The sequence below is a fragment of the Oncorhynchus clarkii genome, chromosome 27, assembly GCF_045791955.1.
Source record: "Oncorhynchus clarkii lewisi isolate Uvic-CL-2024 chromosome 27, UVic_Ocla_1.0, whole genome shotgun sequence".
NCBI lineage: Eukaryota > Metazoa > Chordata > Actinopteri > Salmoniformes > Salmonidae > Oncorhynchus > Oncorhynchus clarkii.
This window is the reverse complement of record NC_092173.1, coordinates 8,732,936-8,749,696: the sequence shown is the minus strand read 5'-3', so window position 1 is coordinate 8,749,696 and position 16,761 is coordinate 8,732,936. Positions and strand designations below refer to the sequence as shown.

The following is a 16,761-nucleotide window of genomic DNA, read 5'->3' as shown; positions in this document are numbered from 1 at the left end:
GTCCTACTTGAGATGCTCTGGCACATGGCCATTGACTACCTCCAGCCCATTGCCTATACCAGAACTGTAAATAGGAGTTGGTGGAGGCACACTCAGTCAGGCCTATGGCTGAAACACAGTCGATGTCCTGGAGGAGTATCCTACCAATTTACCAGAGCCATATAGCTGTATTGAAATGTGCTGCAAACATTTCCATGACGACCTCTTCCACAAAAAAAGTCAGCTTGGAAAGGTCTTCCAGTTGTTAATGTATTAAATCTCAGATTTGATTTCGATTATATCTGCCAATGTAACAGGCGTCAGCGTGCTGCTAACAGTTGAGCTTCCTCCACTGTCCAACTGCCCCAAACAGGACTCGAACCAGTGATCCTCTGGTTCGAAACACACGTGACTTCCGTCCTTGATAACATGTAAACCGATAGAGCCATACAAAAAGTTACCTCATGGATGGCTGACAACATTTCACCAATCTTTTATTTCATGAAACCAAGACTTGACACATTGCATTTATATTTTTGTTCAGTATAGATGTCAGGGTATTTAGAGAAGATTCAACATGTTGCCATGAAAACACCGGATTGATGCTGGTTCACATTACATGTTCGGTTGTGCCAAATCACAAGATGCTAGATTTAAGATTATTTATTTGGGACTATGTGAATGGTTCACAAACTGAATCTCACAGAACATTCAACAAGCACATATTAAGACATCAGGATCCCCTTTTCACTTAGTATGCGTGCCACCAGCCCAATTTCACATGGCTTGCTGAAAATGTCTCTCCCACTCATTCCTACAGCGCAAGCTCCAGCCTCTGTTGCACAAAGTCCCGTTGGCGTCAACAGCGCCTGTCCAAGCAAGGACTTCTTGTTGGTGGAGATAAGCTTAGAGTCTCAGAGTGCAACAGGTTTAATAACATTCATATCCTAAACCCTGACAAGCTTTGTCTTAGATATACATTAAAAAAAAAACAAGGAAACTGTTTCACAAAGCTGATCAAACTCCATCATTCCGGAGCACCAGATCCAAGTGCATGGAGTTGCAGATAAGAGCACTGTTCTCTGGTCAGTTCCCCGTATGACCGGCCGGTGGGCAGTAGAAGTGGACAAACTAATGTGGACTGAAACGGTTTAATCAATTGTGTCTGTAACCACTCAGCACCATTTTGTGTACGTCAGTGCCAACAGAGGACCAACGAAAGCAGATGGGGGGGGGCATGCGCCGCCTTCACCTGAGCATCTGAGATCCAGGAAGTGACTTTGCTGATGACAGAGGTACCAGAATGTTATTTTGGACTCTTGCTCCTCTCCAGCTCCCCCCCTCCCCCAAGACATGCTTGTGACAGTCAAAAGTTCAGCTGATTGGATGGTCTCTCCTTGTCTCCTCCCCCACGCGTCGAAAGACGCCCGCCACCCACCCCGCCGAGTGACTGCAGCCAGCCATCCTTTTGGCCGGACACTGTGGAGGGGTGGGCTGCGATTGGTGGGTGCGAGAGAGAGGGCCACTCACTGTTGTTTGGAGCGCCAGAACCGTCCAGCGATGGAGCCCAAGGAGATGCCCTGCTTCTTCGGCTGGGCCAGCTCAGCCAACCTCTGCTCCTCCTCCTGTCCACACACACACACACACACACCAGTATCTACAGTTACATCAGTATCTAACAGACTATAGCTCTAAAGTGCTCACAAAACAGATGGATAAAAGGGCATCAAGCCATCAACAGTGACAATGTTTTTCCTACAGAAAATGTAATGTTTCTTGAGAATGAGGACACTTCTCTTGGTTGGTAATGGTAGTGTATTCGTTAGCCGTCATCCATTGCTCCTGGACTTTGGGTTTGTTTGGACTGTACCTGTGCTAGCTGCGCTTGTCTGCGTTTGAAGGCCTCTACAGGGTCATCTTCCAGTGCATAGTTCTCCAGCACAGAACGCACGTCATCCACTCCACTGAGCGCAATGGCTGCCGGAGAAAAACACGAGTGAATAGCGTGTCTGGGAAGGAACAGGTTGGTCGACACTCACTCCATTGCACACACACTTACTCTTGAGGAAATGAGCGAGGTCGTAGAGTGTTCGGTCTTCTGAGTTGCCGTCCCACTTTGTCAGCGCCATACCGTTGAAAGGCTGCAGGCTGAAGGCTTCCCTCTTACAGTCCACCACTATCACCTTGGAGGTATCCCGGTTCAGACACGACACGTCCTACAGGGGAGGGTGGAAAAGAGTTGAGTTACAAGACTCTCTCTGAAGAGGAATTCATCTAAAGAATGGAGTTAAAAATGAAATCTATCCCTTTCATTGTTTAAAAAGGTAATTGTGACGATCGGAGAAACACACAAAATGCCTTGCAATCATCTTAGTTTATGCAAACCATTACATTTATTGATGCACACATACATATACACACACACACACACACACACACACACACACACTGCTCAAAAAAATTAAGGGAACACTTAAACAACACATTGTAACTCCAAGTCAATCACACTTCTGTGAAATCAAACTGTCCACTTAGGAAGCAACACTGATTGACAATAAATTTCACATGCTGTTGTGCAAATGGAATAGACAACAGGTGGAAATTATAGGCAATTAGCAAGACACCCCCAATAAAGGAGTGGTTCTTGCAGGTGGTGACCACAGACCACTTCTCAGTTCCTATGCTTCCTGGCTGATGTTTTGGTCACTTTTGAATGCTGGCGGTGCTTTCACTCTAGTGGTAGCATGAGACGGAGTCTACAACTCACACAAGCGGCTCAAGTAGTGCAGCTCATCCAGGATGGCACATCAATGCGAGCTTTGGCAAGAAGGTTTGCTGTGTCTGTCAGCGTAGTGTCCAGAGCATGGAGGCGCTACCAGGAGACAGGCCACTACATCAGGAGACGTGGAGGAGGCCGTAGGAGGGCAACAACCCACCAGCAGGCCACAAATGTGCATGTGTCTGCTCAAACGGTCAGAAACAGACTCCATGAGGATGGTATGAGGGCCCGACGTCCACAGGTGGGGGTTGTGCTTACAGCCCAACACCGTGCAGGACGTTTGGAATTTGCCAGAGAACACCAAGATTGGCAAATTCGCCACTGGCGCCCTGTGCTCTTCACAGATGAAAGCAGGTTCACACTGAGCACATGTGACAGACGTGACAGAGTCTGGAGAAGCCGTGGAGAACGTTCTGCTGCCTGCAACATCCTCCAGCATGACCGGTTTGGCGGTGGGTCAGTCATGGTGTGGGGTGGCATTTCTTTGGGGGGGCCGCGGTAGCCTGACTGCCATTAGGTACCGAGATGAGATTCTCAAACCCCTTGTGAGACCATATGCTGGTGCGGTTGGCCCTGGGTTCCTCCTAATGCAAGACAATGCTAGACCTCATGTGACTGGAGTGTGTCAGCAGTTCCTGCAAGAGGAAGGCATTGATGCTATGGACTGGCCCGCCTGTTCCCCAGACTTGAATCCAATTGAGCACATCATGTCTTGCTCCATCCACCAACGCCACGTTGCACCACAGACTGTCCAGGAGTTGGCGGATGCTTTAGTCCAGGTCTGGGAAGAGATCCCTCAGGAAACCATCCGCCACCTCATCAGGAGCATGCCCAGGCGTTGTAGGGAGGTTATACAGGCACGTGGAGGCCACACACACTACTGAGCCTCATTTTGACTTATTTTAAGGACATTACATCAATCTTGGATCAGCCTGTAGTGTGGCTTTCCACTTTAATTTTGAGTGTGACTCCAAATCAAGACCTCCATGGGTTGATAAATTTGATTTCCATTGATAGTTGAATGTGCTGACAACAAAATCGCACAAAAATTATGTAAAGAAAAAAGTATTTAATACGAATATTTCATTCATTCAGATCTAGGATGTTATTTTAGTGTTCCCTTGATATTTTTGAGCAGTGTATGTATGCATGCATGCATGCATGCATGCATGTATGTATGTATATATATATATGTATATACATACACACACACGTGTAGAGGGGAGAACACACACTTCCCCTGGCCTGCCCTGTGCATTGAGTCTTAGTGGTGGTCCTGGGGAGCAGATGGAGAGGGACGCAGAGTTCTCCTTACCACTGTCATCTGGACCCCCCCCCCCCTTTTTACTTAACGTTTCGAATTGCAGGAAATTAACATATAGATAATGTAGCAGTTTTAATGTAGCAGCCCTCCAAGACCATTTCTGAGACGGGGCCCAATCGCCAAGAGAATACGTGTGTGTGTGTACATTGACGGATGTGCATTTCTACATTAACCTAGGTGCAGTAATGAGTTTGGGAGTGATGTATTGATGTCTGTCCTTACAGAGTTGGTCAGCCTATATGATTGCTTATTATTTCAGTTAGATTAAATACAGTATGTGTTTGGCACACATGTAGTTGAGTTGGCCGTGGGATGCCTACAGTGCTTCAGAAAGTATTCATACCCCTTGACTTACACCACATTTTGTCTTGCGCCCTACATTCTGAAAGCATGAAAGAGATTCTCACCCATCTAAAAACAAAATACTCCATAAGGACAAAGTAAAAACATGTTTAGACATTTTTTGCAAATGCCTTGAAAATGAAATAGAGAAATCTAATTTACAGAACTATTCACACCCCTTTGCTACGATACTCCAAATTGAGCAAATGCTATTGTTTGTACATGATTTAGAATGAAACACCGGTCTATATAAGGTCACACAGTTGAAAGTGCATGTCAGAGCAGAAACTACACCATGAAGTCCAAGGAACTGTCTGTAGATCGAGAGAGATTTGTGATGAGGCATAAATCTGGGGAACAAGTTCTAGTGTCGAAAGAGCACAGTGGTCTCCATCATTGGGGGGAAAAAATAATTTTCTGCAGCAGGTACTGGGAGACTGGTAAGGATAGCGGGAACAATGAATGGAGACAAATGCAGGCAAATTCTTGATGAGGACCTGCTTCAGAATGCAAACAGACAGGGGCAAAGATTTGTTCCAACAGGACAATGACTCTAGGCACACAGCCAATGTAATGCTGGAATGGCTTTAGAACAAGAATGTGAAAGTCCTCGAGTGGCCCAGACTTGAATCCCATTGAAATTCTGTGGAAAGACTAAGATTGATGTTCACAGCCATTCCCCATCTACCTTAACAGAGCTTGAGAAAATCCCCAAATCAAGATGGGTATGTCTATCACCTTTGCACAAGACTGAAAGCTGTGATCACTGTCATTAAGTGCTTCTTCAAATTATTGACTAAGGGCTGTGAATATTTGTTAACACTTAAAACCTAGCCATGTCATAATTAAGCAATAAGGCTAGAGGGGGTGTGGTATATGGTCAATATACCACAGCTAAGAGCTGTTCTTATGCGCAACGCAGAGTGCCTGGATACAGCCTTAGCCGTGGTATATTGGCCACATTCCACCAACCCCCAAGGTGCCTTATTGCTATTATAAACTGGTTATCAACGTAATTAGAGCAGTAAAGATGAAATGTTGTTTGAAACCAGTGGTATACGGTCTGATATACCACGGCTATCAGCATTCTGGGCTCAAACCCCCCAGTTTATAATAGGTCATAATAGCTGACCTAACACGGTCATGACACATATTTAGACCTGTGACATATTGCATTATTTTATAGCTGGAAACTTATGTAGGTGTATAATCAGCCATTAATTAACTGATGTCATACATGCACCTACTCTAATGCTCTGTTGCTGATGACTGGGAAGAATGCCGGAGCAGATTTCATTAGCAGGACAAGACACCATCTTTTTGACTGACATCTTGGCCATGTTCTGTTTTAATCTCCACCCGGCACAGCCAGAAGAGGACTGGCCACTCCTCATAGCCTGGTTTCTCTCTAGGTTTCTTCCTAGGTTTTTGCCTTTCTAGGGAGTTTTTCCTAGCCACTGTGCTTCTACACCTGCATTGCTTGCTGTTTGGCGTTTTAGGCTGGGTTTCTGTACAGCACTTTGCAATATCAGCTGATGTACGAAGGGCTATATAAATAAATTTGATTTATGTGATAGGCCTATCTGGCTTATATGATGGCGATAATACAATGACACTGAATAAGTTTTTTAAAATATGGAAAAAAATGACTAAAGAATTCATTACTACAATAAAAGGATTTAACAAATGAAAGGAAACTTCTTGGCAGGGAAAAAATACATTTTGAATAAATATGTCACAACAGGTGAAAATACATGGATCGCGTCACCACACGTAACGGCGCCAGGTGAAGTGCCAATGAATACTTATGTAAATTAGATATCTGTATTCCATTTTCAATAAATATCTAAAAACTTGTTTTCACTTTGTCATTATGGAGTATTGTGTGTAGAAATCATTTTGAACTCAGGCTGTAAAACATTTGGAATAAGTCAAGGGGTATGAACACTTTCTAAAGGCACGGTAGGGCTCCGGTTTCACAAGGCAGCAGTGTGCTCCTAACAAAGCAACAGGCTGCGAGCCGGAGTAGGAATGTGTCCAACCCACACACACAAGTTTGGTGAGCAGGTAAACAAACAGTGCACTAGTATGACTACTTCAAATCTGACACTCCCATGGAGAATGAAACAACTTCAACTGAAAAGAAACAAAAGTAACACTGATCTCTGACACGCAAAATTTGGTGGAGCACTCGGTCTTGTTCAACTCCACCCAGTCGGTCCACCTGTGGCAGACGGTCGTGCCCTCCACTAACTGCCCTATGTCTTCGGGGGGGGGGGGGTCAAAGCTAGGCCACATCTCACCCCTCAAATTTGGACTTGTCGTCAACATCAATGGCTGATTCTACCACAGCCTGGTTCTAATCACAGTTAATTAGACAGACGATAACGTGTCATCGTCAGATCGGCCCGCTCATTTTATTGACACCTCGCATCTGTGGCTCCACATTGTTTAAAAATAGTTGGGGGGAGAAACACCATCGAAATTCACCATTGGACAGACGCCTGAGGTCTCGGGGGACTCGGCTCTATTCAGACCTCCCATTCTCTCGCTCCCTCACTCCCTTTCTGCCTCCCGGTTGCTTTTCAGCGGGCCAGATGGAAGGCGAGGGAGGGGAGACAGGAGGGGAGGGGGGGTGAAGAGACAGAGATGGGCAGAAAGTCACCAACGGTAGGGGAGGAGGACAGGAGACACGTGAATTCAGGCGAGTGCACAGAAGGAGAGGAAGATCCTGTATGTAACGTTAGACTCAGGATAACTAATCGCCAAATAAACACATTCAAGCTCTGTATAGCAGGGGGTAGCAGGTTACCCTCATCAACTATTCATGTTTCCCGATGAATATGAGTTTTAGTAGTGAGTGATTAACATGGAAAGAACTGACCTCCATGAATAATACACAGCCATGCATCTTCACCGAGAAGGTATACCTACCTATACCCCGCTACGCCGGGACCATAACCACACATTTACTACCAGGCCAAATTACTTTCCCATGCATTACAAAAGCACTCCATTGAAACATGGTGATGTAGGCTAGGCATGTTAGTTACAGTCAGCTCTGATACAGCTCGTAATATACAGCCATTTAAGATGCCAGACGACATGATTAAAGCAACAGTATCCAGCTTATACAGTTTTGCCTTAGAGGTTCTCTCGAATGACAAGTTAGTTTAGCAGAGTTGACACTATTGTACTTCAGTCATGCATGTAGACGGACTTTGGCTGTTGGAGAGGGGGGGGGCGGGGCATAAGGTTATTGAGGTTCAAAAGGGTTGGGGGGGTTACGGCACCATTGGGTCACAGTGGAGAGGGGCGCACCAGGGGTTCTATGCTTGGGGGCTTGGCCCAGGAGGAGTGTGGTTGAAAATGAGCACACTAACTTCAGTCTTAAACTCAACTCATGTCTTAGAAAACAACAGAGACCGAGATAGAGAGAGCATACACACAGGTATATCCAAAATAAATGACAAACAGGGCATTTGTCTAAATTTTATGGCTTTTACACAACATGACATGTCTTTGTTTTAAATTCAGAAACATGGAGGACATTCAATTCACGGAATTCTGTGTTATTGGAGGCTTCCGCAGTGTACATAAAAACAACAGTACACACACACACACACACACACACACACACACAAGCACAGTGGCGGAAGGTCAGCCTGACAACTTGTTTACCTTGACGTGATGTCCCTCCATGTAACGCGTGGCGTCTCTGAAGAGGCGGTACATGACAAAGCCCTGGGGGTCGATGCTGTCAATCAGAGGGTACGCCGTCTGGTGAGAGAGAACCCACATCACAATGTCACACAGCGTTGACACGCGAGATGCTTCTGCATATGCATGACGGCCATCGGCTACATGGCTAGAGTTGGGCTGAGGATAGTGACAGACCTAGGATGGTGTCGTCAGGTTCTAGTTCCCTGGCTGCTGCTCATAAAAAAAAAAATTGCACTTCAAAATCTAAAAGAGACAGCTTCTCTTAGAACTACATGGCTTAGTCAGCACTACCGCAGTGGGCAGGGGGAGAATACATGTGCCAATGTGAAGCCTAGGAAACCTTGATGGGTTAATAATCCATACTCCGTAGGGCAATCTGCAGCTAGCGGAGGTACAGACCAGGCTTCAGTTTGACTTGGCACAGTCACTGCTGCAGGTCACAACACTAAGGCTGACCTTCACCAAGAGAAAACAAAACAGTCCCTAAACAAGGAACCAATTAGACCCTGAGCGGAGCATGGCTCATTTGCATAGAAAATGTTGGCATAAATAAAAGGGGTATTTGCAGCCCAAAAGGCATACCGTTCTGAGCCCGCCTGTTGGCCAAGACGTATGTAATTAGGACAAACAGGGGCGAGACATATTGGTGCCAAAACAACAAAAATAGTCAAACTCAACAACACTAGGGATGTTGTTTGATATCAAGAATCGTCAACAGTGCTAGTTTGGAGTGACAAAACACATTTTTGTTTCGGGGGTGGGTCATTGTCCATTAGAACAAAAGGTCTACAGGGGAGACCTGAAGGGGAGGTGACAGGTGCAGTGTGCGTTCACAAACGAGCTAAGCTACACCAGGCTGTAAAAGCAGCCCTGATTGGCTGTGGCAGAGGGAGGCTGCGGCAGGTGACTGTTAGGTAAGTGAGGCAGGCAGGTCTGTGCCTTAACCAATCCAAAATGCTTCATGTGGCATGTGACTTATTTCAGCAGTTAATGTGTTATGTTGCAACACCTATAGATTTGCAATGTTGATTGCCACAAGAGGTACAGAAAGATGGGTGGGGATTTATGGAAAATTCCATCTCAAAGAAGAGCATTCGTAAAACGTAGGACTGCAAAGTTGTACTTGAAACCATCACGGTACAATAATGGCGTGACAAGCTCTTGCAAGTCATCATTGGCCCACGCCAGAAAAGCGTTCAGTCATGTCACTCACCATGCCTGTTTCAGCAGTGAAGATGACTATCTCGTAGAGAGGGGCTAGCTGCTGGAACAGGTAGTCGATGCCTGGCCTCTTCTTGAAGCGCCAGCCTGTAGCCAGCTGTGGGGAGGACGGGAGAACAAACCAGTTTGCCTCACCTGCTTAAAGACATACTAACAACTCCCAACAGCAATGGGATACATTCCTTATAGATAGAACACTCACTGAAAGCTATCCACAAAAATAGTCAGTGAAGAATCCATTTCAAATCATCAGTTTATTATATTTAGGGTAACATTTTGATTTTTTCGACAGACACTATTCAATCCACATAAATGCACACAACCAGTGAATGATTCATTAGTCTGTCAGGTTATAAAGTGGTACATTTACAGGCATACATTTAGCTTTTTCGACAGCCTAAACGGAGCAGTTTATGGCAGATGAAGCCTTTGGACGACCTCCTGGGTGCAGGCCTGTGTTAACACAAAAAGCCACTGGTCTTTTCTTCAGAAATCAAAGGCTCTGCGTGCAGGGCCGCCAGGCGGCTGTCTGCTGAGGGCAGGTGTCGGGTTACGGCCGCGCCCCACCTGTCTGGCACTCGTAGGGGGAGCGGGCATGGAGACCACTCAGGTAAGGGGGAGTAGGGAGGGTCTCAGGTAGAGGGCCAGGTGGAAGGTGGTGTTAGAGTAAGGGTCGGGACAGGCTCTGAGGGGGCCAGGTGGAGGGTGATGTTAGAGTAAGAGTCGGGACAGGCTCTGAGGGGGCCAGGTGGAGGGTGATGTTAGAGTAAGGGTTGGGACAGGCTCTGAGGGGGCCAGGTGGAAGCCACAGGTAATGTGTGAGGAGATAGCGGAGGTAGACAGGTGGTGGGCCCCCAGTGACCCACAGGCCAGATGGCCACCCCGCCACACAGAGGAACGGGGGGGGGGGCTTGAGGTAAAAGCCTAAGTAAACAAATAAAAACAAGTCTACTTATGAATGATAAATGTACCATCCAACCCCAGGAATGAAACAATTAAATGTTTCAGCTTGTGTTCAAGGCTGTACTGAGAGAAGGCATCCAGGTCACCCAGCCAGGGCCTGGTGCCAGGATGTAAGGTTGTGGGTGAGGTGGTGTTGGGGAGGAAAGGGGTGGTACGTACCGACCACTCAGGGTGCAGCAGGACGTCTGTGAGCTCCAGGACCAGGGTGTAGGGAGGCTGGTAGTAGGGCTCCCTTAGGGGGTCAGGAAGCAGCTTGGGGCTCGTGGGCTCAATGATCATCTGGGGACACACAGACATGACATCACACAACTATACAATAACAATGCTGCGGTGAGAAGAGCAAGAGGCACATCAGAACTATGTGGGTCAATTGACAACAGCCAAGCTCTATTACATTTTTTTTTTCTCAAGTATGCCATTTGTATTTTGTGGTGAACGAGGCCTATCCCTTTAACACTTCAGCTCATTCATTTGATGTTTTTCCTCTCCCGGCTCACCGTAGTAAAATTGGAGGAGACTGTATTTGGCTGCTTATGTGGGAATGCAGGAGCATTAGAGCTTCCTTAGTTTGTTTGCTGGCCTCATCACCGCAAACCCCATAAAGCCATAATCCTGTAAGAACCAGCTGCAAGAGGGAAATGGGACGCGTGGAAGAGAGAACTGACATGTTCAGGAGACCCAAGGGCAGGGAGGACGAGGGGGGGAGGTGTGTTGTCGAGATACAGGGAGGAAAGGGTGTGCGCGCATGTGTATCCACACACACACGGAGACCGGGGGCTGTTCATGCTCCATTGAAGAGATCAAAGACCTACGAGGGAGATGGATTTGTGTGTATGTGTGGACAGGGGTCTAACGGAACAGCAGCTGCAGGCTAATGCAGAGGCGCCTTCCTGCTCGAAGCGGTGTGGCTGCACCTGCCTCTGCTTCAGTAAAGACAGACAGATAAGATACCTAACATGGCTCTCAGTCTCACCAAGTATAAATATCCCAAACCAGCGGTTAACCCAGGAGTTTAATGGACAAGGACCTTGTATTCTACCTCCCTGAAACAAACACCCCCAGGCCTCGGAGGAAAAGGCTGACTTGAGTGGAACAATCCATTGATCAGGCTACATTGAACAGTGGGAGTGTCAGAAACCGTTTCTTCTGTTTTGTGTTTATTTATCATCACCCACCTGTCTGTAATCTTGGAAATACTTGAACGTCCTTCTCAACTGTTGGATAACCGGGGTGTCTGTAAGAGAGATAAAATGTCAGCTGTAAACATTGTGGAGTGAACATAATTTCTCAACACACCATACTCAAGACGGAACACTTAGTGTACGTGGACCAAAACTCCCCTTGGGCTATTATTTTGACAATTTTCTACATTGTAGAATAATAATGAAGACATCCAAACTATGAAATAACATATAGTACACAAAAAAAGTTTCATCAAAATATATTTTATATTTGAGATTCTTCAAAGTAGCCAACCTTTGCCTTGACGACAGCTTGGCATTTCTCAACCAGCTTCACAAGGTATGCTTTTTCTTGAAGATGTTCCCACATATGCTGAGCACTTGTTGGCTGCTTTTCCTTCACTCTGCGGTCCAACTCTTCCCAAGCCATCTCAATTGGGTTGAGGTCTGTGATTATTATTATTTGACCATGCTGGTCATTTATGAACATTTGAACATCTTGGCCATGTTCTGTTATAATCTCCACCCGGCACAGCCAGAAGAGGACTGGCCACCCCACATAGCCTGGTTCCTCTCTAGGTAGGTTTCTTCCTAGGTTTTTGCCTTTCTAGGGAGTTTTTCCTAGCCACTGTGCTTCTACACCTGCATTGCTTGCGGTTTGGTGTTTTAGGCTGGGTTTCTGTACAGCACTTTGCAATATCAGCTGATGTACGAAGGGCTATATAAATAAATTTGATTTATGTGATAGGCCTATCTGGCTTATATGATGGCGATAATACAATGACACTGAAGTTTTTTAAAATATGGAAAAAAATGACTAAAGAATTCATTACTACAATAAAAGGATTTAACAAATGAAAGGAAACTTCTTGGCAGGGAAAAAATACATTCTGAATAAATATGTCTGTGAATGCTGTGGCAGCCATACTGGTTAAGTGTGCCTTGAATTCTAAATAAATCACTGACAGCGTCACAAGCAAAGTACCCCACAACTCCTCCATGCTTCAGGGTGGGAACCACACATGCGGAGAACATCCGTTCACCTACTCTGCATCGCACAAATATACAGCGGTTCGAGCCAAAAATCTCAAATTTGGACTCATCAGACCAAAGGACAGATTCCCACCGCTCTAATGTCCATTGCCATGCGTTTCTTGGCCCAAGCAGGTCTCTTCTTATTGGGGTCCTTTAGTAGTGGTTTCTTTTTGGCAAATCAACCACAAAGGCCTGATTCACAGTCTCCTCTGAACAATTGATGTTGAGATGTTTCTGTTACTTGAACAATGTAAAGCATTTATTTGGGATGCAATTTCTGGAGGCTTGTGACTAATGAACTGATCCTCTGCAGCAGAGGTAACTCTGGGTCTTCCTATCCTGTGGCAGTTCTCATGTTTGATCTTTGCGCTTGATGGTTGTTGCAACTGCACTTGAAGAAACTTTCAAAGTTCTTGAAATGTTCCTTATTGACTGACCTTCATGTCTTAAAGTAATGGACTCATTTATCTTGCTTATTTGAGCTGCTCGTGCCATAACATGGACTTGGTTTTTTACCAAACAGGGCCATCTTATGTATACCACCCTACCATGTCACAACACAACTGATTGGCTCAAACACATTAAGGAGAGTCCACAAATTAACCTTTAAGAAGGCACACCTGTTAATTGAAATGCATTCAATTTGACTACCTCATGAAGCTGGTTGAGAGAATGCCAAGAGTGTGCAAAGCTATCAAGGCAAAGAGGGGCTACTTTGAAGAATCTCAAATATATTTTCATTTGTTTAACACTTTTTGGGTTACTACATGATTCTGTGTGTGTCATTTCATAGTTTGGATGTCTTCACTAATATTCTACAATGTAGAAAATAGTAAAAAACAAAACAAAAAAACAACCCTGGAATGAGTAGGTGTGTCCGAACTCTTGACTGACTCAAGCCAACTCTGGTGGTGGTAGAATGTACACAGCTGCAGTCCTAACAAATGACAATTTAAAATAAAAAGGGGCAATCAGCAGTTGCTACATACAAAGAACAAAAATAAAAACGCAACATGTAAAGTGTTGGTTCCATGTTTCAAGAGCTGAATATAAAAGATCCCAGAAATGTTCCATAAGCACAAAAACCTTATTTCTCTCAAACGTTGTGCCCAAATTTGTTTACATCCCTGTCAACAGGAGAAATGCCAAGCTAATCCATTTACCTGACTAGTGTGGCATATCAGAAAATGTCAAACACGACATAGTATTAACCATGTTGAGGCTAATTTGAATAGCATGAATGGTTAGTCCTTGCATCCATAGCTGAATTTGAGTGGTTACATTTCTCCAGCCCCATCTCTTAGCAGACTCCCTGGTTTGTTAAAAAGCTTTGTTTCTATGGCTGATTTCCGCTTTAAGACTGCAGCATCGGGGACTGCAGCATTGGTCCCAACAAATAACATCTCAGTAAATTCATGGCAAATGCTACCACTCAGCTAAAGCATGCAGCCGCCAGGTGACTCTGGTGTGTGAAGTCATTTGGGACAGAGAGGGAGTGAGAAACCTGGAGTAGGTCTCTATGAGCCTATAGTGTCCGGCCTACCTGCAGCCACAGCGTGTTTAACCAGGCAGGCCCCTCTGTAACAGCAGGCCTGGGAGTGGGTGACCTGGTTAAACACACACCCCCCCCCCCCCCCCCCCCCCCCATCTGCCTTTTTTTATCTGGCCTGGGAGGTACATACTCTTCCAGAGAGCGTGGGACTGTGACCGACCACGTTGACAAACCTCTCCCATGGGAGCGCCAAGCCAGGCTGGGTATCGTTACACCCCCTCGCAGAGGGACGGGGTTGCAGAGGCATGTGTATGCATACGAGTATGTGTGCGCAAATGTGGAATATGGCTAAGGGGGATAGTAGTGGAGGGATGAGATTGAAAGGAGGATGACAGGAAAAGGATGACGAGGAGATTAATATTTGTCAGCCAGGCCACAGTGGGTCCTCCAATGATGAGTGAGGTGGGGAAGCTACCTCCATTTTCTCCATTGGTAACTGTTGGCTGTCATTATGACTGATCAAATTCAGTCTCATCAAAAGCAAAACCCCCATTATAGCAAAAACAAAGCAGTCAGTTTCCACAGTTTGGACCGATATTGACTGAAAGGAAGGCCAGAAAAGTAGGCTTTAACAAGCAGCAACACTCTGGTCAGGCAGCCTTGTCCGAACCTTGTTTGCCAGTGTAATAGGCTGTTGCTCTCGGGAGAGATGACAATTTAAACAGGGGAGAAGTAGGGAGGGAACAAGGGAGGAAAGGAGGAAGAGCGAGAAATCAATGGCCGGGCCTCCGGACACAACAAAGGCCTCCTTTAATCCTCGACTGGGGTGGCATATGCTCCGCTAGTTTGCTTAAGGCCATTATTACTCAATTGCCTTTCTTCTCCCCAGTTTATTTTTTGGGGCGGGGGGGGGGGGCTCTTGCTTTTGGCTCGCGCTGTCAATCGCTTCCTTCTTGGGCCGTGACAAACGGTTGTCCGGCCTCGCTCTTTGCAGTGGGGGTAAGGGGTGTGGGGGCAGGAGGCCACTCTGTTAGAATACCCAGCTTAGGGACACAGGCTGTTGGTTGGGTCAGTAGGTACAGGAGGCAGGCTGGGTTGGTTAGTTTGTTTGGAGCCCTGGTGGTCTTTATCCTCCTTGGGGCTTTACGTCTCTGTCAGAGCGAGCAAACATGGAGGTCGTACAGAACCGCCCCTCAACTCACAACCAAACACGCTCTGAGGATTCTAGCTGTGGGATACTAACTGGGACACAGAGGGTGAATCGATCTGATAAAATGGACAGGAAGAGATGACGTCTTCCAAGTCATGAAATGACTCTGAAAAGTACAAGTCAGGGATTTAAGCCTAATAATAGTGCTTGAAGATTAAAGCAATACATTTTTTCCCCTCCCCCTAAACATCTGGTGTGTACCGATTGATTGCATACTGCATCAAGACCGTTTCTTAGATCCACAGTACACATTAGGAGAAAGCAACACCTTCCAACCTCGGTGAGTATTTTGAAAGCAGTCCTGCATGTCACACACCACAGTGTGGCCTCAACAGGGTGATTTTTGGGGAGCTCATCACAGTCACAGCGTCCAACGCTCCTCCTCAGCAAAATGCCGGTGCTCTGAATACCATCACTTGGCATGGCGACACGGGTCTCATAAGCACGTCTGTTTGCAGGCCAGACTTCAATGCCCCAGGTCCCTGAGGACCCATCCAGTGGAGGCATCCAGGCTGCCCCCCCCCCCCTTCTACAAATTGGGTTGGAGGGACACGTGGGCAGTGGGCTGGAATGCTCCCTCTACACTCCTCTGGGGGCTCCTCCTCAGGCCTTCATTAGGGGTATTGAACGCTGTCGGTGCATTTGGGCTGGCCAATAACAGCAGCTGTAACAGCACTCTGGGCACTAAGGTAATAGAGACGCAGCAACGTTCCCAGATAGACAGACGTAGTGGACTTTGGGGAGCGTGACATCGTGAGGAATTAAGTAATTATTTGTATAACATTGCTACGCGTTTAAAGAGGAGACTTCCCCATGTCCTATCGGATTTTTAGAAAGGGCCGCAGCTGTCCCAGGCATTAGCATAGCTTTGAAGCAGGGAGGGAGGCACCTCGCGACTCATGACCCCTGCTTTACCCTCCTGTAATTTCAATAGCATAGCCAGTCCTATCAAAATGCTACACATTCCCTCTCAGCTCCACACTGGCCAAACGTGCACTCAGAGAATGAAAATACCAACAGACAGACATCGAGGACTACTAATCTATTTGGGCAACCAAAGAGTTGTAACAACTTAAACATTTACAAAAATGGAGAGAAACACAATGTCATTTCCATTTTCCTTTGTGTCGGTCTTGTCATGAGACCCTTTCCACCAGGTTGTCAGCCTGGCAGTTTATAGGGATGACTGAGGGGAATATGGAGGGGTACAGGGTGGTAGTCACACACAAAGGGGGGTGGTTGGCATTGCTTGTGCATTGGGTGTGGGACCCCTGCAAGGTGGCATTTCTCAGTGGGTTTGATCGCTCATACAACCCCTTTCCTGCCTGCAATCCTAGGCTGACAGCAGAAAAGGCAAGTTAGAGGGGAGGGTGGGCCTCATCTGAACCACTGTCAATGAATAGGTGGAGGGTGTTGTGAACGTTGTATGGATATGTTGGGTATTAAGATTGTTAGAGGTCAAGCAAACAGCCCACAAGCTCGCTCATTTTTTTATAGACAAATCTAAGGGAA

General features: G+C 46.3%; 1 protein-coding gene across 1 annotated transcript in view; it reads right to left on the bottom strand.

The window, feature by feature from the left end:
• Positions 1–456: 456 nt before the first annotated feature.
• The window catches only part of LOC139386365 (mitochondrial import inner membrane translocase subunit TIM50-like), a 29,271-nt gene continuing 12,966 nt past the window's right edge, over positions 457–16,761 (bottom strand). Inside the window, exons 5-11 of the mRNA XM_071131908.1 lie at positions 11,507–11,565; positions 10,491–10,610; positions 9,361–9,465; positions 8,106–8,204; positions 2,039–2,195; positions 1,850–1,956; positions 457–1,604 (exon numbers count right to left, since the gene is read on the bottom strand). Coding sequence (XP_070988009.1) covers positions 1,506–1,604; positions 1,850–1,956; positions 2,039–2,195; positions 8,106–8,204; positions 9,361–9,465; positions 10,491–10,610; positions 11,507–11,565 — 746 coding nt within the window. The 3' untranslated portion in view covers positions 457–1,505. The remainder of the gene's footprint in view (positions 1,605–1,849; positions 1,957–2,038; positions 2,196–8,105; positions 8,205–9,360; positions 9,466–10,490; positions 10,611–11,506; positions 11,566–16,761) is intronic.